General features: G+C 51.6%; 1 protein-coding gene across 2 annotated transcripts; it reads right to left on the bottom strand.

Moving 5' to 3' along the window:
• Positions 1-35: 35 nt before the first annotated feature.
• On the bottom strand, positions 36-12405 carry Pex6 (peroxisomal biogenesis factor 6). Of its 2 annotated transcripts, none has more exons than XM_052192073.1 (17): positions 12127-12405; positions 9809-9972; positions 9322-9405; positions 4989-5091; positions 4765-4898; positions 4120-4231; positions 3604-3812; positions 3084-3279; positions 2873-2949; positions 2429-2561; positions 2146-2351; positions 1973-2034; positions 1716-1824; positions 1162-1278; positions 992-1069; positions 553-692; positions 36-369 (listed from the first exon to the last, which is right to left on the bottom strand). In XM_052192073.1, the coding sequence occupies exons 1-17, from the start codon at positions 12349-12351 to the stop codon at positions 233-235; spliced, it is 2286 nt and encodes a 761-aa protein (XP_052048033.1). In that variant the 5' UTR covers positions 12352-12405; the 3' UTR covers positions 36-232. The 2 variants fall into 2 exon arrangements, with proteins under 2 accessions (XP_052048033.1, XP_052048032.1); XM_052192072.1 differs by having other exon boundaries at positions 11470-12405.
• Between the last annotated feature and the right edge of the window lie 4903 nt (positions 12406-17308).

The following is a 17308-nucleotide window of genomic DNA, read 5'->3' on the forward strand; positions in this document are numbered from 1 at the left end:
CTTTCCTTTTGCACCACAGTCTCTCACAAGACCAGTAGGGGGCAGTATACACTTTATTTTCTGTCCCAGAAATGGTACCTCAACACAGATCCCAGGCTGCCAAGCCCTGCCTCTCCTCCTGAACAGGAGGGCCTCCACTGGCTCCCAAGGGATCTCTGGGAGGAGGCAGCCGTCAGGTGACAGGCAGTAGGTACCTTCAGCCAGGTGGGCAGAAGCAGGCAGCAGGCAGCACCTAGCAGGCGGCAAACTTGCGTTGGATGCGCTTGTATCGCAGCAGCTCCTGCTCACTGACCGAGGGCTGCAGCCGGGCTGCAGCCTGCAGCAGGTCCTCCATGGTGAGCAACAGCGCCGAGGTCCGCAGCTCTAGCCCTGAGGGGTGGTGAGAAGAATAAGGCCAGAGCCCCGACCCTAGCTGAAGGACAGAGGCTGTGGTCTATGCCTAGGCCGGAGCCTGGGGAGGCACCTCCTGCTCAGACGGTCCTCTGGAAACCCGGGCTGGGACTGTCTCCCGTAGCTTTCTGCTTCCCATCCAGGGCTGCCCGGTGGGCTCACCTTCCTCCAGCTCTCGAACCCTGCGTTTGAGGGCGGTCATCATGGCATCAGAGCAGAGGGAATAGAGGTCTGCGCCGGTCAGCTGGGGCGGGCAGCAATCCAGCACGTTCATCAGGCTCACAGAGGCCTCCAGCTTGAACCTATCACACACCCGTACAGGGGTGTTAAAGCTGGCCTCAAGCCGGGCGGTGGTGGCGTACGCCTGTAATCCCAGCACTCTGGGAGGCAGAGGCAGGTGGATTTCTGAGTTCGAGGCCAGCCTGGTCTACAGAGTGAGTTCCAGGACAGCCAGGGCTACACAGAGAAACCCTGTCTCGAAAAAATCCAAATAAACAAACAAAAAAGCTGGCCTCACCTCCACCCTCAGAAGCCACGCTGACTGGCACTCCCAACCCCCCAGCCACCCTCAGCCCCCACCCAGCTCTCCGACATTGTGTACTTTCGTGTGATGGCACTCAGGACACGCAGCTGGGAGGCCCGGTCCTCACTTGCTCCTACAAACACCAGCTTGTCAAATCTGCAGAGACAGACAGAAGTGTCAGGGCTGTCACCCATGAGAGGTGAAGGAACACAGGAGCCTCGTGGGGGAGGGAGGTCTGGGGTCCCCACCTGCCGGGCCGCAGAAGGGCAGGATCCAGGAGGTCTGGCCTGTTGGTGGCTCCAATCACAAACACATCCTGAGTGCTGTGCAGCCCGTCCAGCTCAGCCAAGAGCTGAGACACAACCCTGGAGGGACGGAGGGAGGGAGGGAGGCAGAGGCCAGAGAGTCCTTGCTGTGGGAGCCCTCAGACCAGTGGCTGGCACTTCTCTCTGAAGGCTGCTTCAGCAAGGTCCCTTGCTGAGCTCTGCCCGTGTCCTCGCCACACAGGTGGCCTCCTCAGAGTTCCTTTTTAATGTCCCTTCTAGCTCTGAACCAGAAGGGCAGGAACTTCTTCTGTCTTAGAGGCCTGATCTGGAGACTGATAGGACTCAAGGTGTGTGTGTGTGTGTCTGTGTGTATATGTGTGTGTGTGTGTATGTGTGTGTGATATACCTCATGTCTCTTCCACCTGGGGGACCCCAGACTCCGGCCCACCTCTCGCAGTGTGTGTGTGTGATATACCTCATGTCCCTCCCACCTGGGGGACCCCAGACTCGGGCCCGCCCCTCGCAGAGCCCCTGACCTGTCCATCACACCTCCAGAATCTCCACTCCGTCCTCGCCTTGGCGCTAAGGAGTCCAGCTCATCAAAGAAGATGATGCACGGGGCAGCCGCCCTGGCCCTGGCAAACACTGAGAAAGAGGCCCCAGGAGGGCGGTGTCAAGGAGTCTGCGGGGAGGGTGGCAGATGGGCCTGACCTTAGGCAGCAGCTGGGGAAGATAGTGCACAAGGCCGCTGGAGGGGGTGAGGGCCCAGGTGGGCCTCCCCCTGCTCACTCACCTTCCCGAACATTCTCCTCACTTTGGCCCACGTACATGTTGATGAGCTCTGGTCCCTTTACGCTGAGCAGTAGAACGAGACCCATAGACACGCATAACTCCTGCTGTCCTCCCCTCCCCCCACCCACCTGCGACAGCTCCCAGCCCCCCACATTCTTTCAGAGCCCTGCCTACCTGAGGAAGGTGAGGCTGCACTCGGTGGCCACTGCCTTGGCCAGCAGGGTCTTGCCAGTGCCTGGGGGCCCATGGAGCAGGAGGCCTGACCGTCTCAGGCCCAGGCTTAGCAGCTCAGGGTGTTCCAGAGGCAGCTGGATGGTCTCCAGGATCTCCTTCTTCACATCCTGCAGCCCACCCACATCGTGCCAGGACACGGAAGGGATCTAGAAGGCAGACCAGTGGTTAGCAACGTGCACGGAGAGAGCACTCCTGCCCCACCTCCAAGGACCGGGATCCCCACCTTGGGTGCTCCCACAGCTTGGGAATGAGCTGTCTGCAGCTGATCTAGTGCCTGCCCGAAGTCCTCGGCCAGCAGGGGGAAGCCAGCCGCACACAGCTCCCCCTCATCCTCCTCACTCAAAGCACCTGCCAAACTACAAAGGACACCACGGGGGCTAGGCTGACAGCCGGAACCCCAGCATCAGGGCGGCTGAGGCTGGAGAGTTTTGAAGAGGTCTAGGCCATGCCTTTGATCCCAGCATTCATGTGGCAGAGGCAGGTAACCTATGAGTTCAAGACTGGCTTGGTCCGCACAGTGAGTCCAGGCGAGCCAAGGCTACACAGTGAGTCCCTGCCCCAAGGATAAAAAAGGACCAGGCCACAAACAACAGAGGGACCCCCTCTCTGCCAGGACGCCACTGCCTTCACCCCACTCTCCCAGCCACCGGGGAGGAGTCTGTCTTACCCTGAGGCTTTGATTCTGGTGCAGGCTGCCCGGCAGGTGTGGGTCAGAAGGGCATAGAGGTCCCCTACCACGAAGCCCTGGGGAGTTGCACAAAGGACATGTGGGTAGGGCACAGGAGGCAGAGCCCCAGGTCTGGCCTCCCGCTGGAGCAGAGGCTTTGGGGACCTATGTGTGACAGGGAACCTGTGAGGGCGCCTGGGCAGATGCTCACCGCACAGCGCCGTGCCAGCTGTGACAGGTTAACCTCCTGGCCCAAGGGAAGATGGGCAGTGAGGGCCTGCAGGACTCTGAGCCGCTGACCCTCAGAAAGCACTGGCACCTCCAGCTCATGATGAAATGCCGTCTGCACATCGGTGGGCAGGTCCTGGGCACGGCTTGTGGTGGCCACCACCATCAGAGGAGGGCTCCTGCAGACAGGGGAGTGGCGGGGTAGGAGCACGGCTGCTCGCTCCTGAGCTTGGTGTGCAGGACCGGGGAGGGATGAGTCCCACTATTATCCCCTGATGGAGGACAAACTGTTCAGAGACTCTGCTTCATTCGGGGAGCTCACTGAGAACAAAGGCTTCAACCTAGTGTTTCCTTCAGAATGCTAGACCGCATTCTCCTGCCTCTGGACGCTCCTAAGAACTGGCCCCAAGGACAGGTAGGAGAGATTTCTGAGAAGCTAGCAGGGTGTGAGGAACTGAGGAACGGGGGCCTTCCCCTTCATAACCTGCCCGCTCTAGCCATACCTGCTGAGAGGGTCGTCATCGAGGAGGAGGTGACGCAGTGTGGCCACAACGCGGGCATCCTCACCCAGCCCATCTCTGTCCCGGCCCAGAAGGTCTATAGCTGTCAGCAGGAGGACTGCAGGCCTGCAGCGGCGGGCCCGGGAGAAGACGGCCTGTAGTTTCGTCTCCACAGCCCTACTGCTATCTGCGCAGAGGCTGGAGCACGGCACCTGCGGAAGAGACCAATGTGTCTGTAAAGGGAGAAGTCTGACTAGAGCCGAGAGGAGGGAGGAGTCAGAAGGCACAGGCCATCTTTGTGAGCAGGGATGGGTGGGGGAGGTGCACTGGCCCTGTGCGAGCCTCTGTTCACCGATCCAAGGCTTGGAATGTGCAGCCCTGAAACCCCTCCGTCCTGAAGGGACCTCTGAGCAGCTGAGCATCATGGGGCTGAGGTGTCAGGGCTGCCAAATGGTAACGAGGGAACACGGGAAGAGAGAAGGGCAGGATCTGAGCTCTGCTCTCTTCAGAGGCCTTCACCTTCAGCAAATGGAGCCCGAGGCGGCTGCATGTGACCGTGACTGCTGTGGTCTTCCCGCTGCCTGGGGGACCCCGCAGAAGCACACAGCTGGCTCCTGTGAGCAATGTTCCTCTGCAATTAGAGAACAGACACTGTCCCCCATTTTCTGCCCAAATGTTAAGACCCCAGTAACACAGGGACCCCTGCATCTCACAAGCACCCTGTCTCTCCTTGTGCCCCCCTGATCCCCATCCAGGCCGTCTCCACAGTCTGAGGCCTTGTCTCATGTTGTCTCTGGTGCTCTGGCAGAAGCACGGAGAACATTTTGCAGCCACAGACCAGCAAGCCTTCAGTGAAACCTAGCTTGATAGGTCTGAAGAGCACCTGGAGGGGTCTGGATGTGGACTTGGGCCACTAGAGGGTGGTACTATGTCCTTTGGGGGATGTGGTGGTAAAGGCCAGGATGGACCAGGGGCCCCCCAAGCAGAAAAGCAGCTTCAGAGACAGCTGCCCAGGAGTCTGCTTGTGGCCTGACCGGGTGCCTGGCTGTGGACCCCGACTCTGGGTGGACTAATGGAACTTTCCCTGGATGCTGCTCTACAGGATACTCTGAGTCCTTCTCATGGCCTGGATGGAGTCACACCTCCTGCTGTGGCCTCACTCACCCAGGCTGCAGGTGAGGCTTCAGGATAGCACACAGCTCATTGACCAAGTCCTCCAGGCCTGGGGGAGACAAGCTGTCCCATGGTGGGGACCTTCCTGAAGGTAGTGGTGGGACAAGACTCAGAGTGGTACCAGCCTGTGAAAGCAGGAAGAACCCCGCTGAGGCTGAGGCTCTACAGAGAGGGCCCCTACCCCTTTGAAGCTCTCCTCCCTCCCAAGGCCTTACCATGTATAAAGAGGTATGGGTGGTATCGGCCAGGAAGGCACTGGCGGGCCCATCTGGAGCCTCTCCAACCGTTTTCTTCACTTTGAAAAATACCTCCCGCCACCTGTAAGAAAGGAGGGTCAGCGACCCAAGACCAAGACTCCACATTTTTTATGTATCTGAGTACACTGCACCTCTCCAAGAGCGGGTGGCTTTCTCACAGAGGACCAACTAGGAGCAGCACAGGTCAGTGCCCTGAGACTGATGAGGCAGGGCAGGGGGCTGGGTAGGAAGGAAATGAGGGTGCAGAAGGGCAACCCCCTCATTACAACCATCAGATAACCCCGGAGGGCATCTCTCCGGGACATGGCTTAGCCGCCTACTCAGAAAGGTGAATCCGCCATCATTACACACAGCAACCTACGGCTGCTTCCCTCAGCTTCAGAAGAGTCTCTCCCTCCCACAGATCTGCACTGGGGTCCCAGATCTCTGACGCAAGCATCCCTTGATTTTCATTCAATAATTCACCTAACTCTAACTAAAGTTAGACTAAAGTTACATTCGTGAATCATGGCATCTAGTCCTGGGGAAGCTGAGGCAGGAAGGTTGTAAGACACACCAGGCTGGGCTACGGACTGGGACGGAGAGGGTAATCCTCTGTGAATTACTGTGAAGCTTTAGTGATTGATCAATTGACTTTTATCATTTATTTACTTATTTTATGTTTATGAGTACACTGTAGCTGTCTTCAGACGCACCAGAAGAGGGCAGCAGATGCCTATTCTACAGATGGTTGTGAGCCACCATGTGGTCACTGAGATTTGAACTCAGGACCTCTGGAAGAGCAGTCGGTGCTCTTTTTTGTTTGTTTGTTTTTTGGTTTTTTTTTGGATTTGGTTTTTTTTCCGAGACAGGGTTTCTCTGTATAGCCCTGGCTGACCTCGAACTCAGAAATCCGCCTGCCTCTGCCTCCCAGAGTGCTGGGATTCCAGGTGTGCACGACCACCGTCCGGCGCAGTCAGTGCTCTTAACGGCTGAGCCATCTCTCCAGCTCCCCTGTGAAGCTTTAAAAATGAGTATTTTTCATGCATTCTGTGAGTCCATTCAACAGGCTGGTGACTGCCAGGAGCAGGGGACGAGGGAATGGTTGTTCGTGCCTATGGTCTCTCTGTGTGGTTAGGACAGTTCAAGAATCAGGGCCGTTTGCACTTTTGTAACTACGGCAGAATCCACTGTGTTGTACACTTGTTTATTTTGAAAGAGGTCTATGGGGCTGGAGAGATGGCTCAGTGGTTAAGGTCCTGAGTTCAAATCCCAACAACCACATGGTGGCTCACAATCATCCGTAAGGGGATCTGACGCCCTCTTCTGGTGTGTCTGAAGACAGTGACAGTGTACTTATATGTAATAAATAGATCTTAAAAAAAAATAATAAAAGAGGTCTGTGTCTCCTAGAATGGACTAGAATCCATAACCTCAGAGTGTAATTGAGGCTCAAGTGGTGCAAACCCTGAAGCTCAGCACTCTGGGGTAGAGGCAGGAGGATATCCGTGAGTCAGGGGGCCAGCCAGGTTTACATATCATGTTCCAGGACAGCGGGAACTACACAGAAAGACCCTGTCTCAAGTTCTCCCACCCCAAAAAGGCGTAAGAAGCTGGATCACAACACACACAGTAAATTAAAAAATCAGTGCTGGGAGCCGGGCGTGGTGGTGCACGCCTGTAATCCCAGCACTTAGGAGGCAGAGGCAGGTGGATTACTGAATTCGAGGCCAGCCTGGTCGACAGAGTGAGCTCCAGGACAGCTAGGGCTATACAGAGAAACCCTGTCTCAAAAAACCAAAAAAACATAAATCAGTGCTGGGACCACCCAGCCTGTCAGAAGGTAAAGGCACTGGCAGCAAGCCTGACTACCTGAGCAATCCTGGGAACTCACAGGGCTGGAGTGAACTGACTCTAACAAGCTGTCTTCTGGGGGCCTGGAGGGATGGCTCAGCTGTTAAGAGCACTGACTGCTCTTCCCAAGGTCCTGAGTTCAAATCCCAGCAACCACATTGGGTGGCGCACGACCATCTGTAATGGGATATGATGCCCTCTTCTGGTGTGTCAGAAGACAGTGACAGTGTACTCATATACATAAAATAAGTAAAGTCTTTTAAAAATCAAGTTGTCTTCTGATTTCCATGAGCTCCTGACACACATTTTTTTTTTTAATTCAAGATAGGCATATCTCTGTGTAGCCCTGGCTATCCTAGAACTTACTTTGTAGACCAGGCTGACTTCAAACTCAGAGATCCACCTGCCTCTTCCTCTAGAGTGTTGGAATTAAAGGTGTGTGCCACCATGCCTGGCCCAACACACATTTTATAAATTAAATGCACTTTTTAACAAAATAATCTGGACAATAGTGGCACACATCTCTTCCCCCACGTGAGTTTTCTTATTCACTTTACATTCTGATTGCAGGCCCCTTCTCCTCCCAGGCCCCTCCCCCACAGCTCCTCTACCCAATTCCCCTCCCCCTTCTCTGAGAAGGGGGAGGCCCCACTTGGGGACCAATCCATCCAGGTCCATCAAGTCACTTGGTGGCACACACCTTTAATCACAGTACTCAGGAGGCAGAGGCAGGTGAATCTCTGAGTTCAAGGCTAGTTTGGTCTACAAAGTGAGTTCCAGAACAGCCAGGGCTACACAGACAAACCCTGTCCCCAAATAAAAATAAAATATAAATTATATTATTAAATATTGCTTCATCCTTTGAAAGAAAAAGACCACTCAGACCCTAGGTTCGTCCTGGTTCTATCTGATGGGCGTGGGATGTGACTGCACTTTATGCAATCCAAGGCTGAGCAGTCACTAGTCGGCAGCACAGAGAACCAGAGATAGTTAAGCTGTTAACTGGGAAGAGGGTAAGTGCAGACTTCAGCTGGTAACCCAGTCTCCTAGAGACTTCACTAAATATTCATCCTTTAATTCCTGGGCAGCAAGATACCTTGGAACAGAGTATACTCTAGGCCTCTCTAAGACCACTGAGATGCAAACTCCTTTACTTAAAATATTTTACAAGTGGTCAAGCTGCCCACTGGCAGCTAAGGTGGCTTCAAAATAGATGGTTTTTACTACAAAATTCTTGTAAGTGGGGCAGGGGAGATGGCTCAGCCTGTGAAGTACTACCCAGACAAGTATGAAGACCAGAGTTCAGAGCCCTAGACCCACATAAAAGATGCCTATAGACAGCTGCCCATAATCCCAGCAAGCACAGGAGACAGGACCGACCAGGGCAAGCTGCCTACACAGAGACACCCTGGCTCAAAACAGACAGAGAGCAACAGGAGCACACCCATGCACTCATGCTCACAAACCCAAAATGAATTTCCTCTGAGTTATTCCGTTGGCAGTGGCTGTGGTTAAAAACTAAAAGTGAGCCGGGTGTGGTGGCGCACGCCTATAATCCCAGCACTCTGGGAGGCAGAGGCAGGTGGATTTCTGAGTTCGAGGCCAGCCTGGTCTGCAGAGTGAGTTCCAGGACAGCCAGGGCTACACAGAGAAACCCTGTCTCGGAGAAAAGTAGAGAAGGGCAGGGAGACTGCTCTGCAGGTAAAGGTCCCTACTGCCAAGGCCCAGAACCTACGTTCTATTCCCAAGACCCATAGGCCAGAAGGGAGATCCTTCTCCTGAGAGTAATCTTGACCTCCACAAGTGAGTGTGAGTAGCACAAACATGAACTCTGGAATACACAGGAACAAGATAAACACAAAAGAAAAACAAAAAAACACTACAGGAAATGGGAAACCAGTCTAGAGAAAACAGGACCACAGCCCAGAGTAGAGTTACATTTTCTTCCTTTCACAGACTGCCAAAGTCTTTTAAGTTTTCCCCCAAGCTCTGGTTGGCCTTGAACTCACCAAGAAGCCAAAGTTGTCCTTGAACTCATGATTTTTCTATCTCTGCCGTCCAGGTTGTCCACCACCTTGCCCAGCTTGTGTGTTGGGATTGAACCCAGGGCCTCCTGTCAAGCGGGCCAAGTGCTCCACACTTAGCTGTTATCTCCAGCTTCATTGAAATGTTACTTAATATTGTGTGTGTCTGTGTATATTAGGAATCAAATATAGCTGCTGCCCCATCCTCCACGTCAGGCAATACTCCACCACCATTCATAACCCAGGCATAGGTAGTGATTCTTAACCTGTCTTTGATTATGATCATTTGGGAACCAGAAAGTGCTTTTTTTCTCTCTCCAGCAATAACAAAATATCCTTTGCCACAACATTGTTATACACAACTTGTGGAGAGCAGACTGTGGAAGTGCACTCAGGTCTAGTCAGGACTGCAGGAGGAGGAGGCAGCGGCATACCTGGGCAGTCTCTCCAGGCTTCCTTCCAGGATCTCAACTTGCCCAGCCGTTGACACACACAGGACATCCCCTTCCTGGACCACCCTGCAACACACAGTGGCCTCCGTCACTCAGGCAGGAGTCAGGAGTGTGTTCCTGACACATCTGGGCTTCCTTCCCATAAGACCCACAGCCCAGTTTCCCAGGCCATGTTCTAGGGGACAATTAAGACTTAAGACCACACTGGAGAGAGTGGGACTAGAAACCAGACCAGAGACCAGAGCTAGAGAGGGCTCCTGGCTCTCTTGGAGTTCCCTTTACCAAACGGTCCTTTATTTTTCTTTCTTTCTTAGAATGTCCCAAATCACCTCATGCTCACTCCAGGGCTCCCTGCCACGGTACTGCCTATAATGTAACTCCTCTTAAGCTAGTAGCTCGGGGTACCTGGATCTGAGACATGGGATGGAGAAGGGGGACCAGGTGAGGTGTTCTTTTCCACTCGGCTGACCTGGGTGTCTGGAAGTGCCGGTACAGAACATGGTCATAATCTCCACTGGCACTGTAGTGAGGCGAGGACAGAATTTCAATGTGTAACTCTCGAGCAAACGGAGGCCCAGGCAGTGGTGAACAGCTTCCTTTGTCCTCAGGGGCGATGGAGCCTTCCAAATACCTCTAATGGAGAAACAATCGCCACCTTACAACAACCTCCAAGAGTCAGGTTTTACACTCTGAGCAGCCAGTAGCTACATCTGCCGTTTTTGTCTTTTCTCTTATCAAGGCTAGTGACCCGAGACAGCCAAACTGCAGACCTGTGACCCTCCGAAAACCAAAAGCTCTCCTAATGTGTGTCAACTCTTGGCTGGTTCCAAAAAGCTGCCTGTAAAGACAAGCCTTCTGGGCTTTTGAAACTTGTCACCCCAAAGCCAGTGAGATGCGAGGAAATGTATTTCCGTAAGTCCCATTTTCCTGTTTGTTGTTGAGATAGTTTCACGTGGCCCAGATTGGTAGCTATGTTTGTGGGAGTGCTCTTGAGACCCTAATCCTATGGCCTCCACCAGCCAAGTGTTAGGATTACAGACATGCACCACCCTGGCCTGCCTCTACAAACCCTCCGAATGACAGCAGGCAGCCACTGGGTTGGTGGAAGTGTTCTTTGCTGAGACAGGCCTCTGGCTGTGGGAAAAGGCGATAGCCACAGCTCAGCTTCTCCTTCACCCAGTCATTCTCCTGCATCAGCTTCTCAAGAACTAGACAGGGGCCACCACAGCCAGCTTCAGATATGTCTTGACATCACTGAAGGGCTGGCTAGCTGACTGACCTCCACTGTACCAGTCTTCTTCAGACAGTGTGGGCATCTTAGTGGACGCGTTTGGTCTGCCTGGTTTGGGTGCCAGGAGAGGGCTTTCACTGAGCCACACCCTAGGTCCACCTCACAGTATTAACCAGTCACTCACCTAACACTGATGGGTTTGTTTCTACATATGGCCATTGGGCACCTAAGGGAAGTTAAATCAACTCCAGATCTGGTGTTAACTAGTTAATTAATTTCAAGTGGCTACAGGCGTCCTTTGGAACCAGCATCAGCCTAAACCATACATTTATCTGCTTAGAAACTTAACTGTAGCCGTCCTCCCACGAGCACAAACTGTATTTTTAAACGGCAGAAACCAAACACTTCAAGAACTTCTCTTAAATGTATTTAATAAGACATGTTAAACAGGAGTACCAAAGATAACACAGAGCCCTTTCAAGTTATGTACAATATATGACTGAGGACAAGACAGTATGTGTTAATCAATTATAAAAGTGAGATATGTATCCTACCAAAGATTGAAAAGGCTAGAGGAGGAAGAAATGATGTTGAAGTTGTGGTTATAAAATCATGAAAGGATTTATGTAGGTGTCGTGTTTAGGTAGGCCTCTAAGGAAAACTGGTAACTTTATCAGATAAAGTTAGAACATGAAGTCAAAGAAAAGCAAAGTCAAAGGTACCCAGATACCATTCTAATGCAGCAAGGCAGTTTGACAATAGAAAATAAGTAAACAAGACTGAGACCTTAAGTGCAAAGTCCCATTGCAAGGCACAGGGGACCTAAATTCTCCAGCTTTAAGCCTTTCAACTCAGTAAAGCCAGGAAAGAGGGCAAAGGGAAAAGGAAGCATTCCTGACCTGAATTCTGAGCTCTCCCACTTCCAGGGGGTCACAGCCGAGATTAAAGGCCAGAGTGGCAGGCACAAACACCAGTCCGTCCTCGAGTGGCTCTCGCAGCTGCCCAGAGTTGGGTCCCAGTCTCTCGGACAGGTCCCAGCGAGGCTCTATAACGTGTACTTGAGCCAAGTGAGGCTGGGAGGTGTTTGGTGACTCTCCGACTCGGGCCACCCATACCCATTCGCCCTGGAAGAGCCCGAGACTCCGCAGACAGCTCCGGCTCACACCTAGTGTATCTCCGGTCCCTCCCAGAACTCCTTGGAGTTGCCGGACTGAGTGGGAAACTGCAAAGGAAGATACTACGGGCGGGGGTGGGGGATGCCTGTGGTCCCTACTCTCCGGGCCCAGCTTGGCCCGCCCGCGGAGCTCGGTTACAGCTAGCCGTGTCCCCGGGCCCAGCAATCCTTGCAAGGCCGGTCGCGTCTCCAATACTCGCGAACCGGGTACGGGAAGGGTCTCCCCGCGGCGCACCAGCAGTGGCCCGACTCGAGGCCCAAGCCCAGGCCCCGGAGACGTGCCAAGCAGCGCCCAGCCCAGGGCCGGAGGCCGCCGCACAAGCCGCGCTCGCACTCTCGCCCCGGGGCCCAGCGCCAGGACCTGCAGCAGCGCGCGGCTCACCAGCAGAGGCGGAGGCCCGGGCCCTCGCTGCTCGCACTGGGCACCGGACCCTTCCACGGCTGCCACGAGCAGCGCGGGCCCCGCAGGACTTTCGCTCGCCGGCCGCAGCGCTAGCACCAGGCCCAGCCCCGTCGCTGGCCATGGGCCCCCGGGTGGCAACAGCACCGCCAACGGTGGTGTCTCAGTCGGGAAGGGTTCTAGGACGCGCAATACAGCTAGCGCCATAGCGAGGAAGCACGGAGCGGCTCCACTTCCGGAAGTAGGGAGCGGAAAAAGTCTCAGGCGCGAGCGGCGTTTCCGCTTCCGGCAGGAAGGTGGGCGGGGTGTCGGCGTCGGAGTCGGCCCGTGAGAAGACGTACAGTGAGGGAGTGGGGGTGGGTGATGGGCGGTGCGGCTGGTTAGACCGCTGCCTGGGTTGTGGTCGACGCACGCGCCCCTTGGATTTGAATGTAGGAGCATTTACCTTTACAATTCCGTAGGACAAGTAGCGTCGTCACGATCATCATGCCCCGTAACATGAGCTCAGTATTTAACTGATCAAGAATAATTGGTGTGAAAAGTGGAAGGAGTCTATCTTGGTACGGCTACGCCTCTCTCTCCTAACACACCCTACTTAAAGCCCATGTTCCTGCTCCTTGGGACCTTAGAATTCTCTGTCCTTCTAATCCGACCAAACTTTAAGATTGAACAGTTTACCTATTCTCTAAACCCGCTGCTCTACCCTAATAATCCTCGGAGAGCTACAGGAGAGAAGGCGACAGAGAGGGAAAGGGTTGGAGGTTTCTGTAGCCTTCCTGTTGCTCAGATTTCATCTGTGTCTTTACTGCTCCATTGCATTCAATGATAAGTCACATTTCTTTTTTTAATGACTTATTTATTTTATTGTACCTGCATTGGTGTTTTGCCTGCATGTATGTCTATGTCAGTGTGTCAGGTCCCCTGCAACTGGAGTTACAGACAATTGTGACAGGTAGATGCTGGGAATTGAACCCAGGACTGCTGGTAGAGCAGTTAGTGCTCTTAACAGCTGAGCCATCTCTCCGGGCCCCAAAAGGTCTCCTTTCTAATTAACAGCTCCAGAGTTTTTGTCAAATACATTTAATCAATATTGGATTGTGGCTAGTCCCCTTTTCTGGACCTTGTATTTTTATTGTCTTCCAGTTACTGCCTGCCTGTCTCCTTTTTTTTTTTTTTTTTAAACCGTCGAACCTCTAGAGATAGTCATCTATTTTGTATAGTATACATTCTGGAACAATCTGAACGTCAAATATCAGAAAGTTGAATATTGACTATATGTGTGAAGGTATCTTTATCCCCAGAAGATGGGAAAATATTTAGATTTCTGATTATAGTTCCTGGAAATACCTTAGGTCATAAACCTGAAATTGTCCTGGAGATGTAATTTGGTTGGTAGGGTGCTTGTCTGGTATGGGTATTGCCCTGGGTTTGCTCGCAAGCATTTTATACAATCAAGTGTGGATGGGTTTATAGATTCCTGTCTTCCTAGAACCAAGGAAGGTAGAAGTAACAGCTACATGGTGAATTTGGAGCCAGTCTAGGATACATGAGAACTTGCTCAGTGGAATTGTAGGTTTTCTCTTTTTATTGCGTTTCTTTCTTCTTTTTGTATGTGTATGTGTTCATGTATATGCACATGTGTAATCGTACTTATGCACATATGTGATAAATTTCCTGGGGAATTTCAACACAAGTTTTTTCACCCCAGATAGGGATCTCACAACAGACCAAAACATAAATACCGGCTAAGTCCAACTTGATGAACCAATGGGCTTTATTGGGGCTAATTATAGGAATGTGGGAGAGGGGTTACTCACAGGAGCAGAAGTGACTCAAAGACAGCTGCATGAGCACAGCCCACTCCAGCACTGTGGGAGCCGGAGCACACTGCACAGTCTGCAGGCAGCTTAGCGGTTGGCCAGTGTCGTTTCTGGGTACCTCCTCTGGTCTGTAAACCTCCACCAGGCGGCTGATCTGCTCTGGGAGTCTTCTTTGCAGTTTGGCTTCACTTCTCTAAGCGCGACTTCTCAGGTTTTATTGCTTGCTTTGACAGGAAGGGACCTGGTGAATCTAGTCAGTTTCAGGGACTTCCTGAAGCTACTTTGAGTTGCTTGCCTTCCTGCTTAATAAGGTTCCTGCAGGATGGAATGTTTTAATTTGGGAGGAAAACGTTAGAAAATACAGGTTTCTTCAGGCACGGTGGCATAAGCCTTTTATCCCAGCACTCAAAGGCAGCAGATCTCTGTGAGTCCAAGGCCAACCTGGTGTACAAATCGAGTCCAGGACAGCCAGGGCTTGTTACACAGAGAAACTCTGTCTCAAAAAAAAAAAAAAAAAAAAAAAAAAAAAACAAAGGTTTCCTTTGAAATTGCTCTCCACATTATTATTATTATTTATTATTATTGAGGTAGGGCTTCTGACTATATAACCTAGAGTTAACTGATTTGGCTAGACTGGCTGGCCACCAACGCAGAGGAATCCTTTTGTGCCTGCCCTCCTCAGGCACATGGATTGTGGATGTGTGGCTATGCCCAGGTCTGTGGCCACACCCAGGTCCTAGAATGCTGGAGGTGGGCTGAGTATCCAGCCCAGGCACTCGTGCTCCTGAAGCAATTACTGATGACGAGGATGGTCATGGTATTTTCACAGACAGCCCCTTCCTTCTCAGTGGCTTGAGGGCTGCTCTTGAATTCACTGTGGAGCCTGATCCTTCTGCTTCCAACTCTCAAGTACTGGATTTTTTTTTTTTTTTTTTTTTTTTTTTGAGACAGGGTTGCCTGGATGGCTTTGAACTCATGGCAGTCCCACCTCAGCCTCTTGAGTTTGAGAATTAGAGGTGTGCACCATCAGGCCTGTCTACACTGGTGCTTACATACACATTTTTTTTTTTTTTTGGATTTAACCTAGGGCCTCACACATACCTGGCGGGCACTGAGCTCCAATCCCAGTCCCTCGTTTTACATTGCAAAACAGCATGCACATGATGGTATTGTAATCCCAGCACTTTAGAGGCCGAGAAAAGATGGATTTCAAGTTCAAGGACAGCCTGAGGTACATAGCAAGACCCTGTAGCAAGAAGAAGAAGAAGAAGAACAACAACAAAGGGTGCTGGGGACTTGGATTCATGCAGGAAAAACAAAAAAACAAAAACCCCCAAAACCAAAAAAAAAAAAAAAAAAAATCCACTTGCAGCCTAACTCTCTGTAGAGGAAGCAAGGATTGCAGGTCTAAAGAGTCTACATAGTCAGAGGCAAGTCTATGCCTCAGGATTATAGTGCGTCTGGAGGCTTTGGGTGTGGGCAAGGACATCTGCTGCTCAGTTCCATCTGAGGACAACTGCCTCAGTTACACTCATACAGATACGAATATCCACCAGCGAACAAACACCTTTTCTCCCCAGGCTCCTCCCCCTGCAAACAATAGTAGAAATGCAGCCCACTGCGGTGTTGCCCTCAACTCATGATTAGTCATAAAGTAAAATGCTATTTCTGTAGGAGAGCCACCCCACGCTCATTCCTGAAGGCACTATAAGCTCCTGCTTGTCTGAGGCTTCCCTGGCAAAGATCACTGGACACCTCCTAGTTGCAAAATCAAGGTGTTATATTCCGGGCTTAGCACACTCTACCTGCCTCTGGCCATTGTGACGCCAGTTCCTTCTAACTGTCTTTCATCACTTGAGTCACCTTCAACTCATCCTTTCCCTGATACTGTCTGCCCAGTCCAGTGACTCACCAAATCCTGTTGACTGTACTCCTCTCCGGAGCCCATCCTCTCTTCTTTATTCCGTTTTTTTGTTTGTTTTTGTTTTTTGTTTTGTTTTGGAGACAGGGTTTCTCTGTGTAGCCCTGGCTGTCCTGGAACTCACTCTGTAGACCAGGCTGGCCTTGAACTCAGAAATCCACCTGCCTCTGCCTCCCAAGTGCTGGGATTAAAGGCGTGCGCTACCACCGCCTGGCTATTCATTCCAGTTTTTTAAAAATCATTCATGTGCATGTGTCTGAGTGTGTGCAGGTGCCCATGGAGGCCAGAGGAGGGCGTCAGGCCCCAGCTGGACTTACAGGCCTGCTGGTGTGGGTGCTGGGAGTCTGGTTTAGGTTCTCTGGAAGAACAGCAAGTACTCTTAACCACTGAGCCTTGTCTTCTCGTTCCCATTCTGTTGCTGAAGTTTTAAAATTATGTGTAAGGAGGTATGTATGTGTGTATGTATGTATGTATGTATGTATATGCTTGTGTGTGTGTGTGTGTGTATGTGTGTATCAGATCCCTTGGGGCTGGAGTTACAGGCAATTGTGAAGCAGCTAATGTGGGTGCTGGGAGCTGAATTCAGGTCTTTTGGAAGAACACCATCTTCCCAGCCCCCATCTATCCCATTACTGTGGCTACTGCTCTTTGTGTAAGGATTATTGACTATTTGTTTAGTTATTCATGCCAAGGTCTCTTACCTGTGGAACAAACAGTTACAGGCTTATTTGTAACTTTTTAGTTCTGAGAGTTGTTTTTTGTTGTTGTTTGTGGTGGCCGGTGGGTTTTTAGTCTTTTGTTGTTGTTGTTTTGTTTTGTTTTAAGAGGTTCTTACTGTAGTCCAAACTGGTCTACAGCTGGCTATAGCTAAGGCTGATCTGTAACTCCTGATGTCCTGCCTCTCTTCCTTCCAAGAGCTGGAATTACAGGGGCAAACCATCACACTTCCAGTTTTTTAATGTAGCCTATTGCCTACTAGGATAACTAAACTATATTCTTCCATGTCACTCTGAGGTTTGTGTAATTTATGTGATTGTATTTTAATCATCTCTTAATACGAGTCTGTGAACCTCATTAGAGTGGGAACTACCTGAGGGCAAGAACTCAGTCTTACCAACTAGAACACTAGCTTGGGTGCGGCAGCGGCGGCGGCAGCTCAGGTAGGGGCCGATGAAGCTGCTTTTCCACTTCATTCTCCGTGGCTCAAAACGCAGCTGGTTTACTGATCCCAGCACCCTTGCAGTAGCTACAGGGACCCACGTCTTGAAGCTGCAGCAAGCCAGGATTTCTTATTTTATTTCAGTCCGGTTCCACCGCTGATAGGTTTCCCCCTCTGCTCCTCTGCAACTGTGATCTAGGACAGACTTGATGAATACCCGGGAGTACCCTTGGGAGTCTTCTCTATCAATTTCACGTGTGCAAT

Source organism: Apodemus sylvaticus, chromosome 9 (genome assembly GCF_947179515.1).
Source record: "Apodemus sylvaticus chromosome 9, mApoSyl1.1, whole genome shotgun sequence".
Classification (NCBI taxonomy): Eukaryota; Metazoa; Chordata; class Mammalia; order Rodentia; family Muridae; genus Apodemus; species Apodemus sylvaticus.

What these genes read in the sequence shown, in the direction of transcription:
- Pex6 (XM_052192072.1), bottom strand. Translation starts at nt 12,351, where the DNA reads ATGGCGCTAGCTGTATTGCGCGTCCTAGAACCCTTCCCGACTGAGACA. An exon ending in AGCTGGCACGGCGCTGTGCG is followed by an intron (nt 2,950 to 3,083) that starts GTGAGCATCTGC and finishes GCAACTCCCCAG; the next exon opens with GGCTTCGTGGTAGGGGACCT. An exon ending in TCTGGAGGTGTGATGGACAG is followed by an intron (nt 1,279 to 1,715) that starts GTCAGGGGCTCT and finishes CCGTCCCTCCAG; the next exon opens with GGTTGTGTCTCAGCTCTTGG.